This window comes from Sitophilus oryzae, unplaced genomic scaffold (genome assembly GCF_002938485.1).
Source record: "Sitophilus oryzae breed Bouriz unplaced genomic scaffold, Soryzae_2.0 scaffold_2006_pilon_pilon, whole genome shotgun sequence".
Classification (NCBI taxonomy): Eukaryota; Metazoa; Arthropoda; class Insecta; order Coleoptera; family Curculionidae; genus Sitophilus; species Sitophilus oryzae.
This window is the reverse complement of record NW_022146732.1, coordinates 536,939-555,626: the sequence shown is the minus strand read 5'-3', so window position 1 is coordinate 555,626 and position 18,688 is coordinate 536,939. Positions and strand designations below refer to the sequence as shown.

Below are 18,688 nucleotides of genomic sequence, written 5' to 3'. Positions count from 1 at the left end.
TAACAATTATGCATTGAACCAGTGAATTTCGTATTTTAAAGAAAATTTTCGACTTTTCCTTGTAGTGCGCAGTGATGCCTAGTCGCTAGTGCGAGTAACACTTACTATCAGTTGTCCGTAAAAGACATTCTATTGTACATTAGGGAGCTCCTTGATAGAAGATGGAACAAATGGAATGTTGTAGAATGTTTAAGTTTAGGGGGATTAATCATCGCGACCTTAGAGATATATTGTGTGTTCTCCTTCCTTAAGTTGTAATCAGTTATAACCCATCATACAGACTCTCAGGGCTTTGACAAAAGCTAGTATCAGAGACGGCTTCACAGAGGCCAGCCCTCCATCTCCGACATCAGCCGTACCAAAGATTATGGCACGAACAGTTGTCGTCTCGGCGCACTTAGTGATAAAAGGGGATTGAGGTGTTCTGGTGTTAGTTTAGGTTAGGTTAGGTTGTAGTGAGTGAGTCACTCAGTGATGAGGTGTTCTGGTGTTTCTCCATTTTCCCCACAGAATCTGTATTCTCCGTTGTTTCTCAGCTTCAGTCTAATGAGATGTTCGTTGAAGAGACAGTGTCCTGTTAGAGACAGAAGCTCCAGTGACAATCCGAAGATTGTTCTTGCTTAAACCAAGCACAATCTTTGATTTTTCTCGGTCGTAAGTTCTGAGAAACTTTTTCGAGTGTTGGAGGATTCCCATTCCAGGGTACAGATGGAGTTCTCCAGGTTCTTGAGTTCCGCTTGGAAAATAGAACGGTTATGGCCGAGTTAGTGGAGTATTCTCTCCTTTTCTAGCTAGATCGTTTGCTTTTTCATTGTCTTATATCCCTTGGTGATATGTGTTGGTGATATTCTTTTTATGTCGGTGCGACAGCCTGGCAAATGTGCGGTTCTCATTAATAGGCAATGATCGGCCATTGTCAGGGAGCTACATGGAAGGTTCTACAAGGATAGGACTGAAGAATGTAACCTAAGGATCAGAAGAGGGCCACAATAGATCTGAGAAGGTCGCATTCAAAAGTCGCAACCATTTCTAGGAATTTAATCTGATCTCTTGTTGAGCGGGCACCCAGATGAGGAGGATTTTATTTTCTTTACCTAATTTGTTCAGCTTTCTCTAGGCATTGTTTGACCAACTTCGAATTGATGGTTACTGAATTTATCGCTTTTAGTGCTGCTTGACTATCGATTGGATAAGGTGGCTATTTCCTGTTTTCGATAGATCCTATCTAAGATAAATTGTAGGCATTTTTTGATAGCGTATATTTCTGCCTGAAGGATGCTGTGGTAGGTGCCCATTGATTCGGAGTATTTTGTTTTCGGCCTAAATACTCATATACCTTTGTTTTTGGAAACATCAGTATACCACGTTGTGGTATGATCTTTACATACCAAGCAAATGTTTCCCTCTTCCAATGCGTTTTATTGCTTGATACTTTGGAAGAAATAAATATACTTTTAAGAACATGGTATCATCTCCATATTGAAGCTGATCCGTGTAACAGTTAAATTTCATCGCTACGACCCCTTTGTGTTAGCTCATAAATTATCGCAAATAACTATTGTTTTTGCATCATGTTTACTATAATTTTATTGTTAAATATTATTTTATTTAAATTTTACGATTATGCAACCCGACATACACCGCGATATTATAAAGCTACAGCTACACAATATTGTCACTGGACGCGGTCATTTTTGTCGACCTCTCTTTATCTTTGATTTTTTTTGGATTTATAGGTAAAACAAAGGTGTTTTGGTTATTGAAATTTTATAATTACCAGATAAAATTTCGTAGTTAAATTGTTTATTTTTGATGTGGATCGCAATGTGCAATTCGTTCATTTAATTGTGGGAATTCCTGAGTTAAGTTCGTTCATTGACCGGATATCAAATATGACATATGGATATGATTCTAGAACATCGTTTTTTAGTTATGCCTTTTTGTGAGTTGGATTAGAGTAGATATATAGTTCTATATCAATATCCTGGAGGGAGATTTCCGGTTGAAATCTAATTTTGTGAAGGAAATCAAATCCTTGCACATCTTGTGTATCCACCGACCGGGTATCGTCGTGAAGAACTGGCTGTCGTTTCGTGAAGCATTCCCTGTTGGTGATTAGCAGGTCTTCCTAGAGAAGAATTAAGGCTTCCGAAGCACATTTGGTCAGAGACGTGGTTGGATTTTGTTGAGTTTACATGGACCACCGACCAATTTCCGTAAGGGATTAAATAGCCTAATTTTTCCGACCGATCGATATTCCGATTCCACGTGCCCAAGAAGTCCCCGGGAATTCCAAGGTATGCTATAATTCTTCTGCCTATTCTAAGTCAATGCTCAACTGATTCTTATTCGTAATGTTGACTGGTTTTCGACTTTTTCACGCACACGTGGTGTAGAAAGATTAGTTGAGTGTTATCTTTCTTAAATCTTATTTGGTTGTTCGTAATTGTAGAGCAAGAAGACCGATCCAGACTGTAGCACAGAACAGTCCAGAATTCCATCCGTTCCTGTTGTCCGTGTACAGGTACCCGTTGGACATCATAAACCCTCGTTGAGGTAAAGTTCAGATTTGATTAGTCCTTCTTTATTACTTTTATTAACTCCTACAGGTTGTGCTAGTCCTTGTTCTATAATTGAGGCTCTTTTCTGAGACAACCAATATTATTTAGGGTTTTTTATGTTCACCCATTGAAACCTCAACAACTTGCCTTTCCTTTGCATATCTGCTGTCAATTGTGGGCTCCAGTGACATTCATCGAGCTGCTGAGCACCGCCGTAGCAACCCTGTAGCTATACACCGTAGCTCAGCCGGAGGAATCTTCGAGTAGTTTCAAGTATATACATACATCGAGTAAGACTGTACAATTTTAGTTTAGGTTTAGATTAGCTATTTGTATTCCGCCCTTATAGTATACTTAGTTTAAGTTAAGGGGGATGTCTGGCATGGTCACACCTGCCAGCTGACTGGACGAGAGCAAAGGTGGTATACATACCGAAAGTGGGGAAACAAAACCTACAACCTGGCTCATATCGACCAATAAGCCTTACATCATTTCTGCTGAAGACTCTGGAGAAGATATTGGATGGACACATTAGGGGGAGGATTCTTACGTCTAATCCCTGAATGTCCGACAATATGCTTATCAACAGGGAAAATCAACAGAACTGGCCCTCAACAATTTGGTAGGGGAAATTAAGAGTACCTTTGATCGCAAAGAAATTGCGGTAGGGATATTCCTAGATATTGAGGGAGCATTCAACAATGTCACCCCTCAATCGCTCCTAGGCGCTGTGAAAGCACGAGGAGTCGAAGCTACCATAACTGAATGGATTGAGCAAATGCTCAAAAATCGAGTAGCAACGACCTCGCTCAGTGGTGAGTCCGTTAGGTTTGTTCCGGGCAGGGGATGCCCGCAAGGAGGAGTTCTCTCTCCTCTTCTGTGGACCCTGTTAGCGGACGACCTGATGGCAATCATCGATGCATACGAGGTTGAAGCACAGGCATATGCGGACGACCTGGTGATCCTAGTAAAAGGACACAAAGAGGAGGACATCTCCTCAAAAATACAGGAAATCCTAGATGCAATTCACGGCTGGTGCACACTGGAACAATTAAGTGTAAACCCACAGAAAACCGTGATCATACCATTCACCAGAAGAAGGAAAACAGACAAACTGAAACCGCCCATTCTTCTTGGTGAGACAATTCCGTTTGCGGAGGAAGTTAAGTATCTGGGATTAAACCTGGACAAAAAACTTAGCTGGACCTCTCATCTGGAAAAAACATCAAAAAAGGCTTGCTATGCTCTATGGGCATGCCGCCGAATTTGTGGTAGAAACTGGGGATTAAACCCCAAAAATATGTACTGGCTATACGTGACGGCCATCAGACCTATTATCACGTATGGTGCAGTTGCCTGGTGGCAGAAAGCCAACCAAATAACGGCAAAGAATAAATTGTCGAATTACAACGACAAGCATGCTTAGCGGTGACTGGTGCCTTCCATTCCACGCCGTCAAAAGCTATGGAAACCCTACTCGACCTACCTCCTCTTCAAATTCTTTTGGAAAGAGAGGCGAGATGGGCTACATATAGGTTTCTAAGTATAGCACGAGGAAGCCAAGGAACAATCATGTTCATACAAAACCGGCTAGTAGAAGAACTACAGTCGGATGGGATTCTGGGAATGGTCTCGGATCTCACACCACCAGTCCAACTCTTGACGCGCACCTACAACGTCCTGTTTCCGAATAGGAACGAGTGGGATAAGCCGGGAAACGGTTTATTACATGCGGAAATGTGTTGGTACACGGACGGATCCAAAAACGAAAAAGGATCTGGCGCAGAAATTTACTGCAGCAGTCCAAAGACTGAGATCTACCACAGTCTTGGAAAACACACCACGATTTTCCAAGCTGAGCTATATGCTATTGAAACCTGTGTGCAACTGCTGGTAGAACAGCAATACACCGGGAAAACAATATGCATATTTTCCGATAGTCAAGCCGCGCTGAAAGCACTTGAGGCAACGAAAAGCACGTCTATGACGATTCTTCATTGTAAGAAACTACTCAATATACTGGGAGATAGGAATAAAGTGTCGCTAATATGGATACCGGGACATGTCGGCCTAGAGGGAAATGAACGTGCTGATTCCCTCGCCAAAATTGGTGCAGGCTCGCCATTCGTGGGCCCAGAACCGACACTTAGCGTTCCCAAAAATCTCGCAAGAGACAGGCTCTGTGAATGGGTTAGGGGTGAGACATTCCGAGACTGGAATGACAGTCCCGGAATGGAGCATGCCAAGAAAATCCTAGCAGGGCCATCCAAACATAGAACAGGAGAACTCCTAAAGGCCGGTAGGAATGGAACGCGTGTGCTCACTGCAGTGTACACGGGCCACTGCCGGCTGAGATCTCACCTACAGAGGACGGGACTGGTGGAAGACGCCGAATGCCGACTCTGTATGGAAGATGATGAAACAATGAAGCACGTTATGTGTACTTGCCCCGCTGGGAGCAGGACCAGGTTTGAGATGTTTGGCAAACCCATGCTAGACCTATCAGACCTAGGAGACATATCGCCCTCAGATATAACGGCCTATATTAAGAGGCTGGGTCTTGAGGATGAACTTTGACGCTCTTGTAAATTAGAGCTTGTAGAAACTGAGCCACAATAGGCCCTCGCGGCCTCAGTGGAGGGTCCCCTATGGGACCCACTCTTAGTCAAATACAATAAGGGGGATGACGTCTTAGTTTTAGTATAGCTTAGACCATTTTCATTTTTCATCTATTCTTATCGATTTAAACTTTACTTCATTTCACATACATTTCATCATTCTCTTTATACATTTAACATTTTTGATATTTCAATAAATTGCTTAAATATTTTTAGTAGTATTATTTGCAGTCTGGTCTCATAGTTAAGTTAGAGTCACTTAAGTTTAAATAATTATAGTAAAATTTGAGTTCATGGTAGTTAAGCTCAACAGTTCGAGGTTAGTGTTGAAGTCTACTTAATAGTAACATCCTTTTATGCCGAGTTCATAGAGTATAATCTCGTGGCGCCCTTTTATTAAGATCTTTGAACCCGGACCACCCAGCTGTTTAAATTAAAAAGCTAGTGGCCTCTATGCAACTCATCCCGATTAAGTAAACTTGTGTTTTGTTAGAAAAGGACGCGGCATCCGCTCATCTTAAAATTACAATAAAACATCAACAAAACAGAAAACACAAATTAAAATAAGTATGTATTTATTCTTTACATTTAATCCTCGATTTAAGCTCAAAAAGCATCGAGCATCTAAAAGCAACCGTATAACTGACTATCAGTTGAAACGAAGATGTACGAATGAGGTTTGATTGCTTTAGTTTCAACCTTTTTTTGTGATTCTCTAGTTTTTCTAACTTTAATACGAATTCCATTGCTTCAAATGTCTGGATTTTAAAATTGAATGTCTGACGTCAATGTGTGACGATCAGCTATAATTGTAATTTCCGGATATTTGGTCACAGGCTGCTAGAAGGCAGCCAAAAAGAAAAACAAACTTGAATGTTAGCATTCACTAATAAGCTCCAGTTGGAACATTTAATTAACATTCACTAGTAAAAATAGTTTCAAAATTAGTTGTTGAATTTTACTGGCGTATTGTTATACGTCAATAATCATAATATAATAGTGCGTCGGGCATCTTTAGCTCCTATAATAAAAAAAGTTAGGAATTTTATTTAAGTATAAACTTAAAGTATGTACTAGGATATATTTCAGAAAAATATTTTGATATCTACAGGGTGGCTTAAAAAACTGTTAGTGGTTAGGGACACTTAGGTTAGCTTCAAAAGGATGATTTTTTTATGGAAGACTCTGTATATTAATGTATTTTTGACTTTCTTTTTAATCACTTTACATAATCCTAAGATTTGTTAATTATGTTTTGATAGTTTCAAAAAATATATAATTTTTCTTTCATAAAAAAGTTATTACAAATATAAGAACTGCCCTGAAATCAAATTATATCAGGTATTTACTTTAGATACTCTATACTTACGTTGCTATAAATATCGTAATCTTAAATCATGCAGGGTGTTCAAAATTCTACGCAAAACTTTCTGAAATTAAATACGAGAGAAAAATCATTGGGTGACTTTGATAAAAATTTACTGTGTAAAATGCCATTAGAAATATAAAACCGCGAATATCTGCGAAACGGTTAAAAATTTTGAAATACTTTAAATACAAAAAATGTTATTTTTTTAATTCTTCATCTATTAAAAAAATAATATACAGGGTGTTCCATTTAAAAAAAACGAGGAAAAATTATTTTAAATTTTAGGAAGATTGGCGTAGAATTTTGAACATCCTGTATGATTTAAGATTACGATATTTCTGGCAAAGTAAAGTAAAGTACAGATCATTTAAAGTAAATACCTAATATATTTTTGATATCAGGACTGTTCTTGTATTATTAATATATATTTTTTTTAAAAGGTTTAAAAAAATATATTTTTATATATTTATTATCATCAAAGAAGAAAGAATTTATTGGGCAAGTCTACAGTAAGATTAGCCATGAAACATGACTAAAACATGACTGCCCGTAGACACTCAGTGTTTCTGCCTTCCGGCTTCATCAATACGGGAGGAATCAGCAACGATGAACTAGTGATCCTGAAAAAAGAAAAGGGGAAGCAAACGAGGCACAATGCACCATTTGCAGCCTGGTTAGGCAATAGCTCACAATTCACAAACGTTACCACCGAAAAACCGCTGCGGAGGCATTCCAACACACCTCGCCGCTATCACCTTGGCACAGAGTAAACAATAAACAAAAGATGTTATCGTGGAGACTGTAATAAAAAAGAAGAAAGAATTTATTGGGCAAGTCTACAGTAAGATTAGCTATGAAACATGACTAAAACATGACTATCCGTAGACACTCAGTGTTTCTGTCTTCCAGCTTCATCAATACAGGAGGAATCAGCAACGATGATCCTGAAAAAAGAGATAGGGAAGCAAGGCACAAGTCACCATTTGCAGCCTGGTTAGGCAGTAGCTCACAATTCGCAAGCGCTACCACCGAAAAACCGCTGCGGAGGCATTCCAACACACCTCTATAAATTTTAAATCCTTATTAATTTTAATCTCTCAAACTATCGAAACATATTTACCAATATCTTAGGATTATGTAAAAGGAAGCGAAAAATGCAATAATATACGGGGTGTTAATCAAAAAAATCAGCCCGATTTACTCACACTTTTTTGAGCCACCCTTTAGAAGTTAAAATATTTTCCTAAAATACATCCTAGTACATACAGTTTGTACCTAAACAAAATTCCCATGTTTTCTTTTATTCTAGGAGTTACCGACGGTCTATTATTTACGTTACCGTTATTCTAGGAATACCCGACGCACTATTGCTGGACCCTGTAGATATAAAAAGTACTGCTATGGTATGAACTCAAAACCTTTGTAAAACTCATCAGATACTTCCAACATTTTGAAAATTTCTGTATTAATATTAACCAAGGTTGGTGATTTAGAGCAATATGCTTGCACGTCCTAGTTTCAAAACAAAAATAATACAACAAAACTTTTCCTGTTTAGCCCACGTCTATCCTATGTAAAGATAGTTCAGAGCGGTTTTCTAGTTCAAGTTTAGATTGAAATAATTTCCTAGCGCCCGGCAGCGTAAGAACACAATTTTAAAGGTCATGGTTACGCGCGGAGCTGCTTGCAGTTATTACGTCATATTCAGTTACGGCTTTCAACTCCCCTCCACCCATATTGTTTTGGTTTTAGGGCGGAGTTGTTGTGTTATGAAAGTTTTTGTCTCTCGAGATAAAAGCTCATTCTTGTACTAATAATAAGGCAAGGCTATGTCGATACAGAGTATAGGGTATTATTATTTATGATAGCATGATGGATAGTGCGCATTGGAACTTAGATTTACCAACTAGAACAAAATATGTAACAACTGAATATTATACGAAAATTGTAAGTAAATTGTTTTTTATGCTTAGGCGATTATTACACTATCAATTTTTTGTCAAAGATTTTATTTTATCAAAGAATTTGACAGTGTAATATGGTGTGATTTTATAAAATATTGTATATTAACAAATATAAATATCTGTAAATATATTTATAAAATAAAAATATCTTTTATAAAAGATCTTTGACAACGAAATTTGATAGTGTAATACTGGCCTTAGTAAAAGTCTTGCTAGACAGGGTGAGTCTTAAATAGGTGCAAATATTTTTAGAGGTAGTAGAATACGTCTATGGTTTTTTTTCGCGAAAAAAAAGTGAAAATTTGGAATTTTTAGAATTTTTTTTTAAATATTTTTTAATTTTTAGTTAAAAAACATAATATCTTCATAATATGGCAACATATGTAGTAGATTAAATTTGCAAAAAAGAACATCCAGAAAAGGTGTAGCGGTTCTAAACATTTAAGTGAAAAATCATTTTTTCTTTAAATTTTCAAAGTAATATATCTCGGTTATTTTGAACCTTTTCATTTTGAATTTCAAAAACGGTAAAAAGAAAATATGTTTCTTTTATCGCGATTTCCCAGCCCTAAAAATATTTGTACATATTTAAGACTCGCCCTGTACATTTAATAATTTCTTAAAATACTTACGCTTGCCAAGAAAATATTTAAAGTACCACCTAGTTTGATATTCGGGATTTTCAAGAACAGGGGTACTTGGAGAACCAAACATCTGAAAAGAACAAAACATAATTATAATTACTATTTATTTAGTATGATATTATGTTAAAATTAGTCATGTATGTACAGGGTTTTCAGAGATTTTACCTGCAGTAAAACACTTTAAAAGTAGGAGTTCTAAGGTTTTACTAATACGGCACCGTATGTCCTGACGCGACCGCTTTGTACGTTGATATAATGCAAGCGCGGTGTTACACTGTTAAATATTTGATTTGATATGATTTGAACTGACTCACCGTCAAAGCGGTCGTACTATTCGTTCTAACTGAAAAAGACGACCGCTGCTATTTTACGACGCCGTATTGTAGGAAACCGAAGTTTTACGCTCTCTACAGAGCAAGGCACTGTAAGAAGATGTCATAAAAAGTCGTCATCGTCATCATTTTCAGCTTATTTAACCATTTCGAAATATGGTGTAGTCTCCCTCACATATTTAGATACTCTCTTGCAAGGTGTTGTCTCTCCGTCCTTCTTGTTAGGTGTCCTGCCCATTGCCACTTGAGGGATTTGATTCTGTGGATGATATACAGGGTGGTCCAAACTGTATTCCGGAAACATCGGCAGCATCTTCTGCAGTTAAAAATAATTAAAAAAGTTCGTATAAATGTATGTCCTAAGATGCTTAGTTTCGGAGATACAGGGTGTAGAAGTTTCATTTTTATTTCGATTTTTTCCAAATAATTTCTGAAGTAACGTCAACATTTGGGTGAAAATTCGTGTTTGGGAGTTTTTTGACATGAGAAATTTGATTTTGATGTCAATATGACTCTGATTAGCAGAGGGCGCCACCTACATATTTTTAACTGATTTGAAGAGTAATAACTTTTCGTCCGTACCTGTATAAAACTACTGAGTAAAAAAATATACATTTACGACGTTTTTTACGTGAAAAAGGTCTCTTAGTAAAAATTGCTACGAGTAATGGTTTTCGAGATATTTGGAATCGAAATTATCAATACCTGTCATCATTGACATAAATTAAACATGTTGATTAAATAGTTATTAGATTGAAATCATAAATTTGATATGTTTTTGTACCAAAAGTTCAACAGAAACTGTTTTACCATCATTTTTTGCCGAGAAATTTGTGATTAGTTTAAAAAAACAAAAATTTGCTCAACGTGTCTACTCAACGTGTTTATTTTTCGTCAATAATGACATGTATTGACCATTTCCATGCTAAATATCTTAAGAACGGTTGCTCGTAGCGATTTTTATAAAGAGATATTTTTTACGTAAAAAGTCTCAGAGATGTATATTCTTTCGTTCGATAGTTTTATACAGGTATGGACAAAAAGTTATTACCCTTCAAAACAGTTAAAACACATGTAGGTGGCGCCCTCTACTAGTAGCAGTCATGTTGATATCAAAATCAAATTTCTCATATCTAAAAACTCCCAGACCCCAATTTTCATCCAAATGTTGACGTTACTTCAGAAATTATTTAGAAAAAATTGAAATAAAAATGAAATTTCTACATCTGTATTACTACATCTGTATCTCTGAAACTAGGCATCTTAGGACATCCATTTATACGAACTTTTTTACTTGTTTTTATCTGTAGAATATGTTCCTGAAGTTTCCGGAATACAGTTCGGACCACCCTGTATATTACCTGAAATTATTATTACAATTACCTAAAATCTATTTTTTACGGCATCTCTTGGTTATTTCCAGCATATTTCGTTTTATTGTGCGTTGTGCGACCTACAGTTTCCTTATAGTATCCATTTTAAGTTTCAGGTTTCAGATGCATAGGTCACGACTGGTAGTACACATTGGTCGAATGTTTTCTTTTTTAGATAAAGTGGCATGCTACATTTGAATTGATGATTTGAAGTTTCTTCCATAAGTACTCCATGCTTCAACTTAAGCCCTCTATTAATTTCTGGAAATAGAGAGCCCGAGCTGTATATAAGTTACCCCAAATATATATATTCTTTTACTATTTCCAGTGTTGTGTTATTTACTACAATGTCTGTTCTGTCTACCAATTCGTTGTACATTACTTTAGGTTTTGCTAAATTAATTTTGAGACTATTGGCAGTTATGACTATGTTATCAGCGAATCTTAGGTGGTTAAGATATTTTCGATCTTTTTAATCCTTTGTTCTTCTAGTTTTGCTCTAAACATAAAGTTATAAAGTAAAGTCATAAAGAATAATATCGTTAAAATTCGTAAATCAGAAAATTTATACCATGGCGGCTTAAAACTTCTCAACAACGATATATATCTGAATTTTTCTCCTGCAAAAAAAATATATTTAGCTTTCTACTTTCGACATTTTAATTATTGGGTTTTTAGCACAACAGGCGCAAAACTTTTTACGAATAGCTTTTTGCGCAAGGATTTTTAATCGGGTATATTTAAATTATCTCACGTAGTGTTTATATCTTGTTTAACCCAGTTAACAACTTACTTTGAGCTGTCATACTGCTGCCTAGTTTCCAAGCGGGGACAATTTTCTATCCTAATTTATTTATTAAATTTGTAGGAACACCTTATTCTGACAGATTAATTTAAAAGTTTGAATTTAGGAGAAAAATACAACGATAAAAAGCGATTAAAACAAGGCGCAGATGAAATTATAAAATTAATGTGAATTTTAAATTTAAATTTATGTTATAGATAGGATCTCGCTTTTTCTTGTAGGTCATCCTCCTTTTTTTTCGATTAAGATTTTTTTAATAATATCAGTAAGTGAGTAAATAAAAATAAAATAATAAACAAAATCCAGTAACATCTTTAAACCCCCAACGACCTAAAGCCAAGAATAAAAATAAAAAAAAATCAAAATAAGTAGGTCATTTAATCATGAGTGTGTTTCGCCGTGAAATACTCGTCAAGTCCACGTGAACTCTGGACTCTCTGCTGCATGTATATATGTAGCGATCAATAAAATATATTGCTGTTTATTTAAATGTGTTATGTAAGAAATTGATCATACTCTAATATTGTGTCTGCATCCTTCAAATTTCTTTTATATACACGGATAGTTTATATTATGATCAGAGCCGGTCTATACGATCACTGACTGAAAATTTGAAGTGAAACATTTCATTTTAAAACCCATATATTTAAAACAGTCAAATTTAATGAGATATTACATAACCAGATAATCGCTAAAAAAACTGTTAATACCAAAGCAAACTAAACTTATTCGTACAACTTCATATCAATTTTATAGTGGTGATCTCGACTACTGAAGATTCATTAACTATAAGGTATAATTATTAGAATGTTGACTGACTGGGAAGGGGGTTAATCACCGCGACCTTAAAGACATATTGTGTGGTGTATTTCTCACTCTTCTCTGACAACATTTGTTCTTCCTTCGGGGAGTGGACATCTACCTCCACCGAAGGTAGTACTTCCACCGTCGGGGTTTGGTCCACCGTCCCAAAGTTGAGGAGCTTCTCTCCCGCTGAGGTATCTGTGTCCATCTTCTCCACCTCTTTAACTTAGTCTCTCCTTAAAACTGATACCAGTGTTGTCCCGAATTTATAATGGAAGATATATCCCTCATTTTCTATTGCCTCCTTGGATTTGAGGTCAATTCCAACTGTGAGCACCTGGTCATGACCCTCGTTCCTAGTTGATGACTCGCCAACTCGATGTGTTTACATTGGACGGTTTTCCATCCTGGATTTTTTCTCTCTTTACCAGAGCAGAGGTGAAAAGTTCTCGCTCCTTCTGACCGTGGAGATGTGTCAGGCTTTTTCTTGTTTGTTTACTCTCCCCTTTTTCGAGGAGTGTTTTTGCTTTTGCTTCCAGAGTTGATATAAGACTTGTTACCGAATGGGAAAAAAATAAAAGGAAAGATGGGGCTGAAAATCTCATTGCAAAGCCATATTTCAAGGACTTAACAATTTTCTCAGAAAACTTAGTCGCCATCCAAATGCAAAAAATACTAGTTACTTATAATAAACCAATATATGTTGGCTTTTCCATACGATACTTATTATAGGAGGTGGTAGCTTGTGTGTCACTGTATAATAGAAAAAGTGAGAAATAGTGATTTTTTTTTAATTTTGAGATTGTTGCATTTTTAGACTAATGTGACCCTACTCTATCTAAATATTCAAAAATATTTTTGAAAAATTTATTTTTTCTACGATTTTTGAAATTTGAAAAAAGCGGCAAGTGACATAATGTCACCATTTTGGAAGTAAAAAGGCGGCATGTGTAAATATTTAAGTTAAAAGGCGGCATTCTTACAAATATGCCATTTATATTTAAAAAATGATGACGTAATGATGCATATTATATAGTAAAAAGGCGGCATTAGACAGTAATTGCTCTATTCCTAAAAGATGGATATCAAATACGTCATAAAACTTGAAGTTATAAGGCGGCATTGTTTAATACCACCCTATTCGTTAAATAAGATCGTGAAATACGTCACGAAACCTGTAGTAAAAAAGCGGTATGTGACTATTGCGCTCTTTTTTAACGGTAAAAATTACCACGCGGACTTTACGCGGACGTAGATTTGGTAGTAAGAAGGCGGTATATTTCGCGAGAGATGAATTAGTCGATTGCGAATCCAGGCACGCATCGCATTTTTCGGCTTATATAAAGTGATTAATAATAATTTATTATAATAATAGTGATTGGCTTTTGTGCAAAGTTAAGCTTTTAAACTATTTTTATGGGTATTTTATATTATTATATATTATTTATTATTCAATACATATTTATATGATGGATTTGTAGCTAATTTTGTGTCATGTGTTAAAAAATATAAATTTCACCCCTGAAATTAAAAAAAAATAGTTAGAATTAGTAAAATTTATCAATAATTAAGTATTATTAATTAAATTAAGTATCATTAATATTAAATAAGTACTATTATAGTGCCTCCATAAGTTTTTCTTTTAAATATACATCAATATATTTACAAATATATTTATGAGTTATCTTAATGTTTAATTGTTTCATATTCATATTTCGAATTAATTGGCAATAAATAAATTATTTATTGAAGAAAAGATTTTTCACTCATCCATTCGATTTTTTTTATTTTAAGCGTAATTTAGAGCCAGGAAAATATATATCTTATAAAAATGAAAACTTTGCTATTATTTTTTTAATTTGGATACTATAGTGTATCGATCAGAAGTGTAAATTTGTTTTTGGGTTTTAGAAGAAGGGGCATCGGCGTATCCTCTTGTTTAAAACAAAAAAAAGCAGACACCAAACTAGCGCCGGATGCAAAGATTTTTGAGGTGGCACTTCTCAATTAACCATTTTTGTTATATCTCTAAGTAAAACAACAAAAACAACTCTCTAGTTTATAAAATGACCGCAGGCAAACAAAAAATGCATGAGAATATATCCAACAGAACAATCCATTATGGACCACCCTGTTATACCTAAAATTATTCCTTTTACTATACAGGCTGTCCCAGAAATAAGTGCAAATATTTTAACTGGTAGTATAGTTTAACCCCAGAAACACGGCTATGAGGTTTTTTTCGCGAAAAAAAAATTTTGAAAATCCGAAATTTTTTTAAAAATTTTTTGGAAATTTTTTAGTTTTTAGTTAAAAAACATAATTTCTTAATAATATGGCAACATGGGTATTAAATTAAATTTACAAGAAAGAAAATCCAGAAAAGATCCAGTGGTTCTCAAAATCTTAGCAAAAAATCATTTTTTTGGAAATTTTCAAAGTAAAATAACTCGGTTATTTTGGACTTATTTGAAAAACGATAAAGAGAAAAAATGTTTCTTTTATCGAGATCTTCCACCCCTTAAAATATTTGTACTTATTTCTGGGACACCCTGTATAACTGTTATCATAAAACTACTTAAAATTTGCAAGATGTCTATTAATTTAAAAAATAAACTGTGTTTTTTTAATGAATAGATGTTACTTAAAACTTATCTTTTTTAAGTTAAAACCTTAACATATTTTACTTGATTCTAAATAGCGGCACGTTAAAGGTTTTGCAGTTAAAAGACGGCATTTGAACAGTTTTTTGTCGCTTACCGCCTTTTAACTTCAACTTCTTACTGTATTCAATACAGAAAACGAAGCAAGAAAGAATTAACTAACATTCTTTTAAACAAAACTTGCTCTATTGTCTAAAAATACCTATAAATAACTAAATATAGTATATCCAATTAGTGTTGAACAATAAAATCGAATGTATATATTCTTAATAGTGAAGGACAACATCACAAAGTTTTTGCCATTTTTCTCAAAACTACGGTTTTGTCACTTTCTTTAACTACCGACGGCAGTGTACTCCCCTTTGGGGTTGAATTACTAAGGGGTTCCCATCAGCTGTTTACCATCGGTCCACTTCAACAGAGCCCCGCATGTAGAATTAAGGGGTAAACACAATGAGGTACTCCCTGGTGCCCCAAGGTTGAGACTAGTAAAAGCTAGTTTTCTATCTAGCCGCGCATCCCTTTGACTTAGTCCCATCACCATAGTTTTTTGTAAGGTTGTCTTCACTTGGTTTGGGAGGTTAAGCCAAAACCCCCCACACCTTCCGCCTACGAGCCATGACCAGAGACAGTAGAGGGTATGATGGAGAGGGTCGTCCCATCCGGCATCGTTTTAGGTCTTGGTGAAATTCCCTGGCCACGACACTATAGCAACAAGACAGCGAGATGTTCCTTAAAGAAAGTAGTGTTGGGAAAATTCGAATTAAATAATACGACTAATTCGATAGTAAATTAAAACTAACTAATTCGAATTATCTTTTTCGATATAATCGAGATAAAAATTAGTAGTATTTAGTATTTTATATTATATTTGTGGTAACCGAATTACAAATGAACATAAAACATAGCCTGTTATGGACGAATACGAATATTAGTAATTAGTATAGTACTATTGGTAGTGCCATTGGGTAGTATTCTTTCGTTCGGAACGAACTGAAAATTTTCACTTAAACTGATTTATAAAGGGAATCGACAAAGAAAGGAACAATCCGATATAGAAAAATCGAGAAATCATTGTTATTTCCTATATCACGTAGAAATAAATCAGTTTAAGTGAAAATTTTCATTTCGTTCAGAACGAAAGAATACTACTATTATTTGGTTCATTTCCATCTCACCCAAATTTCACCGAACACTAAAATTAATTTTCTTCTTTTATCTAAATAATTATTGATTGCAACTGATAAAATAAAAAGAAATACGAACCGCACGTAAACAAGGACATACTTATATCGTTTTAGAAGAAGCTTTTATTTTAGATATGAGCTTTTCAATAGGAATTGAAACAATCATAAACTCGGCACTTAAATTTAAAACTTTAAATTATGGTTTAATTTATTAAACGGCTTCGACACAGTTAATAGAATACATTGAATAAAGAATATTTTTTTTATTTTTTATTCAGTGATAGAATCATAGAATATAGGTATGGCAATGGTTCAGATTTGTTTAAAATAGCCCCTAGATAGTTATATGTATATGCCCTAGACGAGCACTAGCTGGGACGAATTTATTTTTAGGTTAAATTTATACTTGTGTCTAGCCCTAGCAGGCAACTATTAGGCCCGACCAATCACGTTAGAGTTTTTGACAAACACAAATGAATTAACACACTTCAAATAAGCACGCTAACCAACCTGATTGGTTAAGCTTAAAAGTTGACTGCTAGGGCTAGACACTTCTAAATTTATAATACCAGAGATAATACTAGTGTTGGGAAAATTCGAATTAAATAATACGACTAATTCGATAGTAAATTAAAACTAACTAATTCGAATTATCTTTTTCGATATAATCGAGATAAAAATTAGTAGTATTTTATATTATATCTGTGGTAACCGAATTACGAATGAACATAAAACATAACCTCTTATGGACGAATACGAATATTAGTAATTAGTATAGTACTATTAGTAGTATTCTTTCGTTCTGAACGAACTGAAAATTTTCACTTAAACTGATTTATAAAGGGAATCGACAAAGAAAGGAACGATCCGATATAGAAAATCCAGAAATCATTGTTATTTCCTATACCACGTAGGAATAAATTAGTTTAAGTGAAAATTTTCATTTGTTCAGAACGAAAGAATACTACTATTATTTGTTCATTTCCATCTCACCCAAATTTCACCGAACACCTGCCGAACACTAAAATTAATTTTCTTCTTTTATCTAAATAATTATTGATTGCAACTGATAAAATAAAAAGAAATACGAACCGCACGTAAACAATGACATACTTATATCGTTTTAGAAGAAGCTTTTATTTTAGATATGAGCTTTTCAATAGGAATTGAAACAATCATAAACTCGGCACTTTTAAATTTAAAACTTTAAATTATGGTTTAATTTATTAAACGGTTTCGGCACAGTTAATAGAATACATTGAATAAAGAATATTTTTTTTTATTTTTTATTCAGTGATAGAATATAGGTATGGCAATGGTTCAGATTTGTTTAAAATAGCCCCTAAACGAACACTAGCTGGGACGAATTTATTTTTAGGTTAAATTTATAATACTACTAAATAATTCGAATTATTAATTCGATTGTGAAATATGAATTATTACTAATTATTCGATGGTGAAAATAATTCGATTATTCCCATCACTAAAAGAAAGTGTCAGAGAGGATTCCCCCTGGCACCCGACTGGGTGCGTCCCCGCCAAAGGGAAGGTCTCGCATCTCCTAAAGCCTCTTCTAGATGCTTCTAGAGATATTCCAATACCAGTGGCATATTTACTTACTGTATTTCTATTAATCAAAATTAACGCGTATCACCAATGATACGGTTTTTATATTATGAAATCCAAACCAATATAATAGTCTTATTGGGACAGTTCAAATAAACTAATGATTTAGTTAACTGCCATAGAATGACCATAATGCCCTTTTAAATATCCATAGACAACAATAATTAAGCGCAAATGGACCTGTGATGGATACGAAATAAAACACGTTGAAAGTAACATTCTGATACTTAAATTACTGTTATTGCATGGTAATGCGGGTAAATTTGGATAAACGACTTAAGTACTAAGAGTATTAGAGTCACAATAGGTGTCATATACAACATAGGTGTCAATATACCAATAGAAATTTACGTGTTGTAATTAAACCGCTATTCTGAAACGAACTATCCAAATATGGAGACCCTGAAGATTGTTAAGAATATATACAAGGATACAATATGCAAAAAATCATTATAATCATTATTCTAGGAATGAGGATGTCTAATATTGATACAGCCACTGTAAATGTGAAGAGGTGGATTAATAGGTTTATATAGCAATTTATAACAAAGTTGTTGAATTGGTGCATCCATAAAACTAACTGAAAGAACTGCCTTGGTTTTACATGAGATATCACAAATTTTTGTATAAGAAAATCTGAGGCTGGAGGATCTGTTTCCATTTTTTCCACCTCTATAATTTGGCCGCTCCTTACACCTGATACCGGTGGTGTCGCGAATCTATAATATAGGATATATTTCTC

General features: G+C 34.7%; 1 protein-coding gene across 1 annotated transcript in view; it reads right to left on the bottom strand.

Annotated features, from left to right (window-relative positions):
• LOC115883956 (GTPase-activating Rap/Ran-GAP domain-like protein 3) overlaps positions 1–18,688 on the bottom strand; it is a 298,089-nt gene that overhangs the window by 180,637 nt on the left and 98,764 nt on the right. The window contains exon 4 of the mRNA XM_030902380.1: positions 9,145–9,226. Within this exon, the coding sequence (XP_030758240.1) occupies positions 9,145–9,226 (82 nt within the window). The remainder of the gene's footprint in view (positions 1–9,144; positions 9,227–18,688) is intronic.